At 41.4% G+C, this 15,540-nt stretch overlaps 1 protein-coding gene across 2 annotated transcripts in view; it reads right to left on the bottom strand.

Annotated features, from left to right (window-relative positions):
- Window positions 1-510: 510 nt before the first annotated feature.
- Window positions 511-15,540, bottom strand: part of LOC148389463 (leucine-rich repeat transmembrane neuronal protein 4) — a 39,000-nt gene continuing 23,970 nt past the window's right edge. The window contains exon 3 of one of the 2 annotated variants that reach the window (XM_088392476.1): window positions 511-2,201. In XM_088392476.1, coding sequence (XP_088248602.1) covers window positions 1,878-2,201 — 324 coding nt within the window. In that variant the 3' untranslated portion in view covers window positions 511-1,877. The remainder of the gene's footprint in view (window positions 2,202-15,540) is intronic. The other variant, XR_015861807.1, reaches the window with a different exon arrangement.

Genomic DNA, 15,540 nt, shown 5'->3' with positions numbered 1-15,540 from the left:
TACCACCTTGGAGCAGGTCCTCGAAAACAATCCAGCTCCCAACTATAGACAGATGTGTCCTGCACGGTCAATTTCCACTAACAAGGTATTAGCATGCACAGATAACTCATTAATCAGGTATCTCCAGGTCAAGAGCAAGGCAGACAGTATATACTGCATGGACAAAAATGGACAGATTTGAAAACGGGCCCTTATTCTAAATATATCGCTTTTACAAAAGAAACTCCACCAGCACTAAGAAGCAATTGGACTAAGCGCATTTTTAATGCAATGTACTGTACATTATTTTTTTTGTTGCATTGCCAAGTTCTTGTGAATGTTTCGGGGGTTTGTTAAAACGCAAAGGAATGACGTGAAAAAAAATATTGAGTCGCTGCATATGGCCACTGAGATGAGACACATGGTCACAATGGGGCTCTGAAACTTTCTTCCATCGTGTAGCTTTGGGTGATGATTGGATGATGGAAACCGCTTTGGGTTTGAATACGGGAGCAAATAGAAAAATATGAATCATTGAAACCAGTTTGAACTTTATAACACATAAGGCTCCTCTTTTTGTTCACGTTTCAGCAGAAAGTCATATTTTCTTGCCATCTTTAAAAGATTTTCTATTTACATGATAAATAAGTTCTATTTGATTTTCACCTCAGCTATAGAATGTCTTGACATCATCATTGCACACCGCAAAAAAAAAAAAAGTGTCTCTTTTGTTCATGACAACCGACGAAAAGAAAAGATAAATAATTACCCAGGTTCTTATCTTGATGACCAGTCCATGTGGAAAATGTTGGTCAAATTTGTTCAGTTAAGCGTTCCGATCCTTTCGGGGTCGATCGTCACTTGCATGTGGAAATAAAAGGATCCCTGTGCATTGCTTGCTTTGAGTCTTTCTGTAAGTCAGTCAATTGCAATGCTTGGCGTGTTTGCCCAAAAGTTTACAGAGAGCCGTGATGTCACGCATGGGACAAGAGGGAGATGTCGGGCATTATTCCCAATTCAGCCCAGCGGGTTCATCCTCAGGCCGAGCCGGCTTCAACGTGATGATTCAACATGTCCCCCACGAGGCTTCGCTCTGTAGTGGGCAGCGATGTCGGGGAGATGATGCTCTCCTGATTTTCCTCATGTGATCCGACGTGATTCCAAATGGGGCAGTGAGAGTGGTCAGTGGACCTCTTCAAGGGTAGAGTATGTACAATACATTATTTTGCTTTTAGTTTTGGTAAATTGTTGAGTGTATGAATTTCTGCCCATCTTTTAAAAGATAACTATGGAGCATGCCCAGTTTGGAGTTTGAGGACTGACTCAATTATCTCATTACAATTCCAATTTGTTAGAAACAAAACCTCAGACATTGAGTTAAGTATCTAAGAATGGACGTTATTAAATACACTTGAAATTTAAGAATGCCCACAATTAATGTCTAGTTCAATGGAAAAACAAATCTTTGGTTTGATATGTGGATTGATGTTATTAATTAGATTCCAAATCCAAAATTAAAAGTCAAAGCAAATACAGTTGAAGTATTTTTTGTAATCATTTGCTGAATGTTAATTATCCACGCAATCACAGTTAAACACCCTGTTCTTCAAAAAATCATTTTGTGTGAGCCCTCCTTTCCGTCCCAATACATGCAGTGGCAGAATTTTCCAAAAGCACAACCCATGTTGTTGAAATAGCGAAATAAATATAAATAAACTTCCGTTTTACATCTCTGCCCGTTCCGTAAAAAAGAAAAAAATCCACCGAATGACGTCTGTATTTGCTCAGATTGTGTGTGTTGATACCAAAACATTTCGGCATACTCGTGATCCAAACCCAAGGTCGATAACCAGCTCAGCTGCCCCATTATTTCCAAGTCACAATTCATCACCGGCTCACTAGCGTCCAAATTTAAGCGTGCCGGTGCGTTCGGAGGGAAGTCCGCCGGCGCCGGGACCTTCGGCGGCCGGCCTGAGCGCCGACGGAGGAGGCGAACGAGGCCCCGGCACCGAGGGCCCGATGACGGCGGCGGTGGGCACGGCCGGGAGCGCCACTGTCTGTATAGTGCCCCTCTCGCAAGGCCCCAGGTCTTCCAGGCCCTCAAGACCTTGAGGGGGGCCCTCGTAGCCCATGTTTAGCCGCAGGGGTTGGTGGGCTTGGCAGTAGTCTACAATCGGCTGCTCGTATCGGTAGAAGGTCAGTGCGCCCATCTGATGAGGAACCTGTTGCGAGAAGAGAAACAGATTATTGGAAATTTGAAGAACAGTTTGGACATGTTTGATGTGCTTTTGTGGTTCAAATCCTTCAGCCCAATTGGCAGCATGTGTCATGTCACATCTGGCCACGTGTTTTAGAGTGTGACCTCGCTTTCTCCCCAACCTCAACACCATGCCAAACAAGCACATGGGACACTTTTGACAACTAATCCTTGCTAATATTGCAGCGCATAATAAGCTCTGCTAAAAAAAAAAAAAAAAGAATATATTGTACCAGGTAAAGGTACATGACCTGGATCAAGTAAACATCATCAGATATGTGCACACAGGAAACAAAAATCAGATCCTTCACATGGATTTTAGAAAATAGACAACCGTATTTTCCACACTATAAGGCGCACCGGATTCTAAGGCGCACCTTCAATGAATGGCCCATTTAAAAACTTTGTCCATATACAAGATATATACATTTGGCCCACGGGCCGGACTTTGGACACGCCTGCTGTAGTGGCTCAATATTGGTCCTTATATAAGGCGCACTGTCGGCTTTTGAGAAAATTGGAGGATTTTAGGTGCGCCTTATAGTGCGGAAAATACGGTACATGACCCGAATCTCAGGGAGCACTGAAACAAAATCTAGACTGGAGTAGGAATGCAGTAGCAAGACAATAAATAAAATCATTCTAGACAGTTCTAGGAACTCACCAAAAAAAACATCACTTGTATCCTCAATCATGCTGATTATGCCGACATGATGCAGTTGGTTCAGGAATTACCCCGGACCACTGCTCTCTATGCCAAAGCCTTCGCAGAAAGCATCTGCAACATTAGGTCTGTTTTAAATAAAAACGGTTATTCCTAGCCTCAAGCTAGAGCATAACATGATTATCTCAAGTCGTGCCGCACTATAATTCTACAATTGTGCAACACTGCAGTGATGTAATGTTATAAAACATCCACCGCGAGCTAGTGTCTGGTTGGCTTTTAAGAAGGATAGCAGACCTCGTCTTTCTGTCAAGCGAGAATCTCCTTAACCATCACCTCTCTTGCTTCCTCAACCTCCTTCTTCCTCCTCAAATGATCTCCATTAAGTGAGGCTGACTCATTACATTATAGCCACTCAGTGGATTACTCCCATGATTTCGCTCTCAGTTTAAACCCTTCACCAACTTGGCCTCAGCGGCCACGCCGCCACCTCAGCTGCCGTTACACGCACGCACGTACGCACGTACGTCGTGGTCCACTTCAACCTCGCTCACGGCTCCCTGCCCAGTGCATTGAATTAATTAACTGATATTAACTCCAACGCGTCTCGGTGGACGCTATCAAAGTGCCAGGTCATTAATTCGCCCTTGTGCGGAATAAGTCCAAAAAATGGCGAGGAAGCCACATACTGTAAATATATTTTGATGAAAGTTATAATTTTTCTGTCCTTGTCCTTCAAGCATGAATAGATTTTTTTTATACTGACAATCAGATGTGGAAATTAATGTTGAGTTCAATGGCTTCTTTCACAAAGTGTAAACATGAAGCAAATTCAGTTACACAGGGCAAAATATTTAAACAATATTTTTTCAAGAAGTCATCATTTTTGCGTCAAACTTCCCACACAGACTTAGTTGCATTATGTATGAGGGGATTGTTTGGCCGAGTTTTTCGATTGCTTATTGTGCACGTTGCGAGACATTTCCATAAAGGCGCAAAAATAACGGAACCACACGTGCTGTGGCGCCGTATGCATATTTTGATCCTTTGGATGGCTGCCACCAATATTTGCGCTTCTCCTCACAATGACTGGCAACCTGCCTCCACCTGGATCCTGCCTTTGTATGCCTGAATGCACACTTTGGTGACCTTCAGTCCCAAAGCTCTGAAACAATCGGTCTCAAAGGCATCCAACTATATTTATACAGTAATTTATAGTCATCTATATTTTCTGTCAAGGAATATTTTTTGTAAACATCAGCAAGACTGGAGTATATAACAATGAGCGCCAATTACATGCTGGGCTTCAAAATAATGCAAACAGCAGCATGACAACAACCTGAGTATAATAGAGAATAATAAATAGCTGTGTTTTTGTTTTTTAGCAGGAAAAGTGTCTGAATTTAAAACGCTAATTCAACATCCATCAAGATATTTCAGTTTGCAGAAACAAATAATGAAAAGCCGTCGATGCTCTCGAGACAGACGAGGTATCCGAGAGTTTAGTCGCAGACTAAAGTGAAAGCTAAAAGGATGTCGCGACCCTCCCTGACTATAAACGTAAAGCTGTCGATGTTCATATTCATGCTGATCCTTGAGTAGCGAGCCTCTCACTAATTCCATAATGACACTTTTGTGCCTGCTGAATCTGGATTAAAGTCTTGCCAACAAGGTTAACAATATCTGGAGTACACAAAACGTATCATTTCACTCAATTCATCAACTGGGAAAAAAAACATAAGTGGAGAGCGGAATCGAAGGACCTTCTTTTGTGCATCGATGAGGGGCTCATGGTCAGCACTTTACAAGACTCCCACTTTGATACATACACTACACATGATGAACATCATAAATGGGCCTTGAAATGTTACTGAAAGCTCAACAGACATTTTGTCTGGTGAGTTATCGGAGCTGACTTTGTATATAAACCTAGTAGCAAGTAGAAATTTCATCCTATAAAAAAAATCTATAATATTCATGATGCACATGAGTCATGTAAGGGTCTTCTGATTTTTATTCTCATGGCAACTTTGAAAAGCCAGCCTTAATGCGCTGCTTCCAGAAATGGCAACAGAGTGTGTGAGTAATGAGCGTGACCCGAAATCAACTGTGGTTCAACAATGAGAACATCAGTTCCACACTAATCATGAATATTGGGGGGGGGGGATGGAGTGTGCCTGGAAAGGCAACCAGAGGCTTTTAAAGGCCGTAACTAATAAGATGCACTATGTTGGAAGGAGTTGGGCAGCAGCCAGAAGTGATACGCAGAACCTCCTTCCCCTCTCCTTAAAAATATTCAGACACAGATGTCCTTTCTTTATGATATCGACATTTGCTTTTGCAAACAAACAACCACAAGTGTGCCAAAGCAGGATTGGGCATTCAATCATGAATTCCATCCATCCATCCATCCATCCATCCATCCATCCATCCATCCATCCATCCATCCATCCATCCATCCATCCATCCATCCATCCATCCATCCATCCATTACGTAACCTTCATGACTAATAGTACTCGATTGGCTCCGATTCGCAACTCCACCAACTTTGAATTGAGCCTAATTTGCACTTTTGCATGTCCAGCATCGTTTCAATTACCGATTGGCTTTATCAAGAGCAAAAAAAAACACGCACACACAAACAAACAGCTCGGGCCGATGTATCATCATGAGTCACATTAAAGCAAGTTGCCATGTATGCTCTTCTGAAAATGTGCACCGAACGCAAAGCAGCTGCAAACACCGACAAGCAAATTGCAGAACCCACAGCAGTGAAGGGACCTTGTTTGATGCCTGTTTACTAAATGTTAATTAAAAACTGCCTGGATCCTCAAATCCCCGATAAATATTTCATCATCAGCTATTGTAATGGAGCAACGCTATTTAGATTGCCTTCGGTGAAAATGCCAATCAGCACCACTTGTTTATGATACTCTGATATTTTTGATTCCAATTTAGAATATGCAATAACAACAAAGGTCACCATGCCTCTTCTTCCAATTAAGAATGTACATTTAGATTAAATTCCTAATCCATGTAGCTAAAATGATATGCAAGACCTAGCATGAAAAACTTGATTACCTCTGCCAAGATTTTTTTGTTTAGCCTCGTCAGTTTGATTAATTAAATAGTCCCATGGGAAAAAGTGTGGCCAATTTTCACTATGTCCAATTTAATTGTTGAGATTTTTTTTTTTTTCCCTGAATGAGTTTATCTATTTATCCATCTGTTCCTTCCCCGGCAAACAATCTTTTGATGCCGGGAAATTAATATATTCATTCAGAAAATGCACATAGCAGCTCGGAGACACTTGGGCACAGCAGGGCTTTGAGCTAAATGGCGTTTTTCCCGTGTAAACGTCTCTCTTTGACAATTGCAATACATTCTTTTCAGCAGGTTGAGGGGAAACACATGCTGTGCCTTGTATCTAGCTAGACGCAATCGTTGTTGCGACAATTTTAAATTATTTCACCTGTACGGAACAGATTGCTGGGTTACTGCATTTTTTTTTTTTTTTTTTTAATAATTCTGAAAAAATTGCTCGTCACGTGAGTGGATGTAACTTATCGCATTAAAATGATTAAACTGATTAATTTGATCAATTTATTATATTAGCACAATCCATTAGCGTGGTGACATCAGCATTGGAGTTGCATATACATTGGACCAAGTCTCCATAAATTTGAATTTAACAAAAAGACCATTTAGGTCCCAGCTCCTTATCAAACTCCAGATTATTGTCAACACAACATATCGTGTTGTGATGTCACAATGTAACTGTTGTCGCGTGTCAATAAACAATATAACACCAAGCTCGAGAAAGAAAAGGAGAAATGAAAAGACCTTGTCTTTCACTCCTCTGACGATTCCGATCGTTCACTTCCTGTGTGTCATTGTAGATAGGAAAGCAGCTCTGGGCTCTTTCCTTTTGACTGAATATCTCCCAAGGTAATTGCTCTTTCTACTTTACTTTCAAAGCCATGTCAGTCTCTCTGAGCTAAATGACATCCTGGTAGTAAGTGAATTATGGATGGGGGGGAGATTCACAAAGGCTTTTCTTGTCGTGCTTGTCTGGTTACATGGTCATGTACAGGTCATCAAGGCAAAAATATGTGGCCATGAGATGAATTAAGGCTTGGGTGGTGGAGTGGTCGCATCTCAAAACATCCCGAGTGTGGTGAACCAACTCAGATAGAGGGACAGTGATTTTTTTTCCCCCCAACTTATGCACATATTAATGAGGTCTTGGCAAGAATGTGCAATGGATGTCTCATTAAAATCCAAGTGAGGTGACGGTGTCTTAGTAGCTTGTGTAACATCGGTGGCGCATTTTTGCTGACAGCCACCGACATTGGAAAAGGGCCAAAATACAAGAAATAGAAACGGATTTAAAATATTCTATGTAAGTAGTGCGTATCTGCACGCGAGCTTCCCTTGAGGGTAGAAAATCAATTCTTTTAGTTTGCTTGCTCAGAGCAGCAATGCGCCACGGGAAAAAAAAAAATGGTCACAAAGTGCAAGCGGGGAAAAAAAAGCTGTTAAGAATGTTTTTTTTTTTTTTTCCCTTGGCAGAGGTATGCACGCTTAAGTGTCACGACATGATTGGTTGTCTGCCAGGGGAAATCACCTCATTAAAATTTGTTCTCTATCTACTGTCATGTGACTTGTCAAAATAGCTTCACAATAGAATCCAAGAAAATTTAGGTGCACTCCAAAAAATTGGATCCCCCACTAAGTAGCAGCAGTTGCGTTGGAGTCAAGACAATTGTTCATTTTTTTTCCAGTTTTATGCTTAAACTTATGTCATAATGAGTCTGACGGGAGTGCATTTGAATTGGACGTCATCGAGTCATAAGTTTATGATTTAATCTTCAGGTAGGTGCCCAATTTTTGGTTGCATCACATCCACAAAAAAAAAAAAAAAAAGATTGAGAGTGGCAGGCAGAGCGACGAGAAAGTCGCTGCCAGTCTCCGAAGAATTGAGGCAAAACTGCTTTTGTATTTCAGAGGCTAAATTATGCTGGTTGGAATTCCACAAATTGTCAAAAATCATTTCTGACCAACAAAAAATGCTTCAAATATTTTCGTTTCCAATTTTTAATACAGTAGCCTACCACACACAAGTTTGGACACACCTTCCCTCCTAAGCACAAAAAAAACATCTTCAAACTTTTCACTCCAGAAAACATCTCTCACAATTTTACACAATGCTTCCATCAAATCAAATTTTACATGGAGGACTTTTTCCATCTCTTTATTTGAGTCTCTCCCCAATGCAGCAAAGAAATGCACAGGTCTAATGATTCAAAATGTCACGGCCGCCAAGAAAAGACGAAAGAAAATCTCCACTCAGGGATGTCAGTGATTCTCACGCTCAGCCTTTACTGTAAGAATTTCACCTTCCTCAAGTAAATTGGCCTGGTGATTTATTTCACCCCTGACATCCTTTCGTCGGAATCTGGGTATCTGCTCTTTGGAAGGCGATGACAGGACTATTGTTAGGGGGGCGGCCGTCATGGAAAGCTATTCTCATGTCACGTTTGCTCTCTTTTTCTCCCTTCTCGTTCCTTCTTTCTGCTTATAAATCCAATCCAAAGGTGATAGCATCCATTTAAAGGCCAAGTCCATTTCACCCTTTTAACTCATTCACTGCCAAACATCTTTGACATCTATAACCATCAATGGCACTGAATGGGTTCATTTCACTATTCTATTTTATTGTATTCCAAATCCAGTTAAACTGAATCATTAATTTCTGGTTAAAATGCACATTGTGACAATTTTGACAATGTCAATCAATTCTTAGGTACAATGATTCCCTATGAAGTGTTTTATCCTTTAATATTCATCATTCCGTTTGTGAAGCTTCTCTCCATCGTATTTCTTATTTTAGTAGCGACGCCCAAAGCGCGCCTCAAGACAAAAGCAAATACTTTGGTGACAAACATCAAGTCAAACTGCCACGACGCGCTCGCTTTAAATTGTCAGCCGAGACCGACAACCGACAACAAATGCGACTTTTTTTGTGGATTTAAAGTCATGGGATAAAAGAGATGATTATATACAGATGAGGCACGGTGACCCGGCTCCGTCGGCCTTGTGGAGACTCAAAGCTAAACGCAACCATTACGGCACATTTCCGTTCCGCCTCTTTGTTCATCCCTGCTGCTTTTTGCTAGATAACGTAGTTACGGGGGCAGATGTGACCGTGTGGGTGGAGACATGTGGAGAAAATAACACGAGAGTGAACACATTACAGTATTTGCGTGTCATATAAGAACCACCTAATCCTAAAAGGACAATGGGCAAAATATAGGAATATGTTTGTAGTCTGAATTGTGTGCATTATAAGACAAGGAACACCTACGCTGCAATAGCAATTAAATAAACGCATAATTAAACAAAGTTGAATAAAAGTGAGCGCTTTACATGTCAACTAGCAATTATAAAAGCAGCAACAATAAGTCAGTTGAGTACACAAGTCACTGCACTGGAGGGCACCCTTAGCTCACTTCCTTTGTGCCAAATAACAATGCCGGGTGAGGCCTTGAGGCGAAAAAATATTTCAAGGATCGTGGTAAGATCTTGATATGGTGCCTCTTCTCTAGCGGAAAAAAACATCCAAACTAAAGCAAACACAAAAGATAATTGAAAGAGCTACATTGGAATACTTCAAAAACGGTTTATGGAATAGAAATTTTGGTCAATTCTATGAAAAAAAAAATTGTGGCAGCATTATTACTTTATTTATTTAGAGACAACAATATGCATATTTGTGTCTCCAGTTGAAAGAATCAATCTTTGGCTTTATTCGTGAGCTGGCTTTCAGGGAAGAGATGAGGACGACAAGGTAAGAGCCAAATTCCTAACTGGATTGGAAAGAAAACGTAAACACAATCTCCTCCAATTTGACTATCAATCGGAACAACATGTCTGGGAGAGAGTGGTCCTAATTACGCTCCAAATGAACATTGACTCTTTCCTAATGGAATTATTCAGCTAGACCATATTTGTGCATTTTACCCCTTTCATGTTAAAGTTGCAAATCATTTAGATTTTGTGTTTTTTTTTTTTTTTTAGATGAGAAGGTTAGTGACTTTTTTTGTCTTCGAGTTCACAAGGTAGATCGTTAAAAACCAATTTGCTCTCCCTGGATGACTCAGCCGAGCCAACTCTACTGACCTTATTTTTACCCTTTTCTTTTGGATGACCGTTATTAGCAGCCTGATGAGTTGGGTAGGGGATTGTATCTTCTAGAAGACAAAAAAAAAAACAATCGGTATACTAATGGTGGAATTTTTTTCAGGCCTTGGGGGAGCATGAGATGAGGTTACAGCTTTAGACCTTGTGTAAAATATTAGGTGAAGACTGAAAATTGTCTGTATGTGCCCTGCAATTACTAAGTGAACTAAGTCGGGGTGAACTCTCGGGAATGGATGATTTTTTTTTTTCTTTAAAGCTTATGTTACATCATTCGAGTCATTTGATTTCAAATAGGTTCAAGCAAAAAGTAAAAGGACAGTGGGTTTAGGCGGTGTGCGCTGGAACAAGAACTGCACTGTCAGAATGTTAATGAGCCGAGGGATACGAGTAGGCGTTGCAATCTGTTGACTTCTGCTGCTGTCACTGTAAATTGTTCTGAGAAACAAACCAGAGGGAGAGAATGAGCAACAGTATAAGCGAGTGTGAGTGCTGTGGGCTGCGGATGTGAGGATGAAGGACAGATTGAAATATTCCATTTATTCTCCTGGGAATTTGCTAGGAAATCATACAAGAGAAATGAAGTCTTACATTAAAGTTATTAAACTCGATTTTTTTGTCACTGCTGTGACTGCTCTTGAGTATTTTCTGTGTACAAACACAAAGAACAATAGTGACCGTTCTACTTTTTCAATTTTTGTTCCCATTCGGTCCAACTAAATTTCCTATAATTCGTCTCAATACAAAGTGAAGAGATATTCTTGGAGCTCCTTCAGATGCAGCTCATGCAAGAACGCCAAATCATCTTTGACTAGACTCAAGTCAAGCTTAACAAAAGTCATCATTAAAGTTGCATAATGTCTCCTGACTGGCAACGACAGTAACTCATGACATCTGCCTTAGTTTTCCATGTTGGCTGTCACAAGCAATTACCAACTGTTCCGAACCGTAATCACTTGAAAGATGGATTGTGCCGGATTTTAAAGAACGTTTCAAATTGAAATCTTAGTTCTTCTCATCACCCGTAAAGTCCTTAATGGTCAGGCACTGTTACATCTAAAAAATAATATGTTTTAAATGAACCCATTGGACCCAATTCCAATCGTATCAACACTGCTAATACAATTACCTTCTACACTAATGCTAATTAAACCCAAGCCAAAGAATCAAAACAAAATAATTTGGCCTTGGAAATATGCTGAACAGAATTCATTCTGATAACACTCATAAGGAAACGACCTCATTGCCTGAAATACCCGTCATTCGGCATTCCGTGATCATAATTATGGTCTGGCATCCAAGAAGTGTTCCGGATTAACGGTTTTGGGATTCTGGCCCGGGAATCCCAACACCAGTTTGTCTGTGATGTCTCTTCAGATTGTTTGCGTTTTGCAGGTCCTCGTGTCGTAATTATCCGTCACAGCAAGTGTTACGGATCGAGCGTCCTTTGCGGGTTACATATCCTCTTTAACCAAATGACTTTGTAATTGGTTATTTGTTTCCGCGGTGGTGAGAACAGCTGCATGCAATTTGGCGATGTTAACCACGCGCCTGTGACAACCCCCAAATAGCAACTTCTTCAAATACCAATCTTGGAATCAATCAACTAGCGCCTTTTCTCCTCTGAAGTGACTCTCCAGGTATTTTTTTTGCCAGATGTCTTATTTGGATTTCATATCCCCGAGCAACGAGTGTGTATCTGATAACCGGCGGTGCACAAACTTTCACTTCCTCCTCCATTTCTTGAGACCTGGGCTTCATAGGGGAGCCTTGCAATGCTGATAAAAGTCACTCAGTTCCTTATTTGCTGAAATTGCCGGGGCAGAGAAGCCTTGTAAAGACGATGATAGCTTCTTCCGTACAACAGAAGACGTGAGAGCCTTCACCTTTAACCTGTTGACCGGCGGAAATTGGACATACGTGAGTTTGGAAAAAAACCCTCAAAGTGGGCACACAGCTGAATTTCAAGGATGTATTGGGAGGTAAAATACAAATGCCTTCTTAATGATTTTTTTAATGCTTTATTATTATTTATTTCAAGAATGAACTACCTGCAGCAGCAATTAAAAACAGTTTAGCCTGACAAATGTATTACCATGATTGATGAATTGCGACATAGCAGTGTCAGCATAATGTCATTATCGTATTTTCCGGACTATAAACCGCACCTTCAATGAATGGCCCATTTTAAAACTTTGTCCTTATATAAGGCGCACTGGACGATAAGGCGCACTGTCGGCTTTTGAGAAAAATTTAGGTTTTTAGGTGCGCCTTATCGTCCGGAAAATACGGTATGTTAATTCTACAAAACCTGACTAAAAGTTACATTCCAGCAAAGTTAAGAGAAGCACTGGAACCGGTTCCATCAGGACAAAACCGGAATTTGAGGGGGGAAGAAAAGCAGTCAGATTAAAGGGTGGAGCTGAGTAAAAGAAACCCATCAGTGGCGGTTGTTAAGAGAGTAAAAATTGTGGCTTGCTGTCACAAACAGTGATTTGACCATATACTCGTAGTATATAATTGTGTCATCTCGTAGTTGAGCCGCAGTTAAGAAGATTCACGGGCCAATACGCAAGCACCGCAGGAAAGTGCTGTGCTAAGGTTGCGAGGGCCATCTCAAGGAAGAAAACAATCACCATATTTTTTTTCCTGGCAATATGACACATCTTTAGGGCAATGTAGCACTTGTCATTACTCATCGGAACAGGCCAGCTCAAGAGCTTGTGCTGGAAGACCAAAACAGGAAGATCATTAAACGCAGCATCGGAAACAAATAGATCAATGACAATTCCAGAAAGCCTTTTGGTGCAGATGACGACGGCGAGTCAAACTCTCAATTTCAAAGTGGATCATTTGTATATTGACTCTGAATCAACGTGAGGGGGGGAGGGATGACTTTTACTTTCTTGGAAGGCATTTTCAATATAATCCAACATTTCAGCCTAAATCTTCTTTTTTTGTGCTTCTCACACACACATGCACACACACACACAAACAATGGGGGCACAAGGCTGATTGCCTTTTGTCCACTCATGAAAGGCTCGCCACCTGGCTCCTGCTCACCTTCAATCGAGTTCATTATAGCGCCTGTGCACTCGTCCAGCTGCTGCTTAACACCCGAGAGATGGATCTGTCTCACGGTCCGAAACCTTTCACCTTGTTTTGCCAGAAAATGACCCCGGGACTGTGTCCGGACACTAACTGCCCCTGTCTCTTGTCTCGGTTTGCTCCCCGAAGGCTTCAAATAGCATCCCGTCGATGGCCAGTCCTCGTAATCTGAAGATCTAGAGCTGTCCATCTGTAAATTGAATGCTGCGAGATTTGAACCGATTCTCTCTCTAATGCATCCTCTGTTAAAGATTACGGTGGCATGTAACAGCCCTTGAGTGGTCTGGTTTTTTTATCATAGTCGAATTAGTCTGCCAGGATGATTTGCATTAAAGACAGAAGGAATTTTTCATGTCAGAATTTGTACAACGTGTCAAGAGCTTTTTCCCCGAACTCGTAAACAGACCAGCCATCGCCACCACGTGCAATAAAAGTAGCGTGGTAGTAAATAAACATTAAACAGACCTACAGCTAGTAGCACTTAGATCGCTTTTACGCAAGATTGCAATATATTAATTTGGGATTGAAGGGTAGCTCAATGTCGGGATACTATGATTGATTTTTGAGAAATTTAAAGCATTTTAATTGCACAAAAACAATTCTAATTCAAGAATGATGGGATAAGTGATCATCGGAGCCCGGTACAGTAGAGGTGTGGAATAGCGTGCTCGCGCCAAGTCATATTAGCACGCTTGACTTCTCCCCCATTTGTATTTTTTTTTTCCTGTAAAAACACACCTACACAAAGAGTCGCCCTCTGTCTTCATCTATTTTAAAGAGAGCCACAAAACACTAAAATATTAACGCAGTCCTTTCTAGCAAACCCTTCACACACACGTACACAACTTCCCACAGGACGTTACATTAGCCGAGCAACTTTGCCTTCCCCCTTGTGCTCAAATTGCCAAAAAGTAAAATCGTGATCATTAGCTGACTCACATGAGGCTCGTTACGAAAAGACAAAAGATGGATTGAGTTCAGCCAGACTAGTTTAACAAGGTATTCTCTGGAAGGGCAACCACCAAACCATAATTCAGATAAATGTGTGTGAGTGTGTGTGAAAGGCAACCGATATTATGTTTCCCTTTCTCTTTTCCCCGAGGAGGTGACACGGTTGCAATTGTAATTCCACTCTAATTTCCTGTGTTGCGGCAGTAACTGCAGACTTGTCACTCACGCCGAAAAGAGAATAGGCCTGTCAATCAACCCGGCGACCTATTACCGGAGCCTGAAAAGGCATTTTTAGCATATCTACATTTTAACACACTGTCCAACTGCAGATATTTAGATTAGTGAGATGTAATACGAGAGAAAGCGGAAAGGTGAGAACAACCCTAGCGACCGGCCGAAACAATTCTAGATCACGTGGTTACTAGGGATGAAATTGAAAGGGAAGTTTCCTAAGAGGAGCCACCGGATGCATATTGTGCAGTTGATAGCCGGTGTCAAGCCTACAAATACATCGGATGTTGTTTCCACCAAAAAAAAAAAAAAGCTGGCAGAAGGAAAAATACACGTAATACAAGGTGACTTGAGCAGGGTGAGCAATGTGACGGGTAGATTGCGAGGCACCGGGGGTGCTCGCTTCCCAGCTGTGTGCCTCAAACCAAGCAGAGCTCTAACCAGAATACAATCCATCATGCAGTCAGCCACAAGTATGACACGACAGGCAAAGCCGTTCCAGTCAAGGCAGGAAAATACAAAACAGAAAACTGGACCAGAAAACCCCCAAAAATTCTGACAAGAGCAGCTATGAACAACATTGCTACTGACTGACACGGTTGAGGAAAGAACCTCCTCGTTTGTCATCAGGAAGAAGGAAAAGTTTCAGTGGATTTGGAATTTGGAGTATCTCCCCGACTACCCAACTTTTAATTTCCCCTCTATCTCTTGTCTTACCATCTCCCCGACTCTGCACTTTCTGGCACGGGGAGTAAAAAGGGCTCCACAGGGGGGCTCACTATTGATTGAATTGAGTCAGCTATGTCCACTTTAATTCATTAAATTCCGCTGTCAATACCCATTGGGCAATTCCAATAATGCAGCCAGATGAGTCTGCATGAGGTGTCCTGTGGAAGGACTAAAAATGAAATGCATTGTGAGGGTAAGGGGGCGGGGCTAGAGGGGTGAATTAACACCCAAGACATGAACGAGACACGTCTTGCGTAATCATAAAGACACGGTCATTGACTCTGTAGAGCCAAGAAAGTCTATCAATAGATTGTGACAGATTATTAATTGCAACTGGAATGGAATCTCAGGGAGGGGGAGGCTCTGGGGGGAGTGCTAGGGGGGGTCAACAGCAACATAAAGAATAATGCAAATCTGATC

Source organism: Syngnathus floridae, chromosome 12 (genome assembly GCF_059516105.1).
Source record: "Syngnathus floridae isolate MCC-2025c chromosome 12, RoL_Sflo_1.0, whole genome shotgun sequence".
Lineage (NCBI taxonomy): Eukaryota > Metazoa > Chordata > Actinopteri > Syngnathiformes > Syngnathidae > Syngnathus > Syngnathus floridae.
This window is presented reverse-complemented; position numbering and strand designations above follow the sequence as displayed.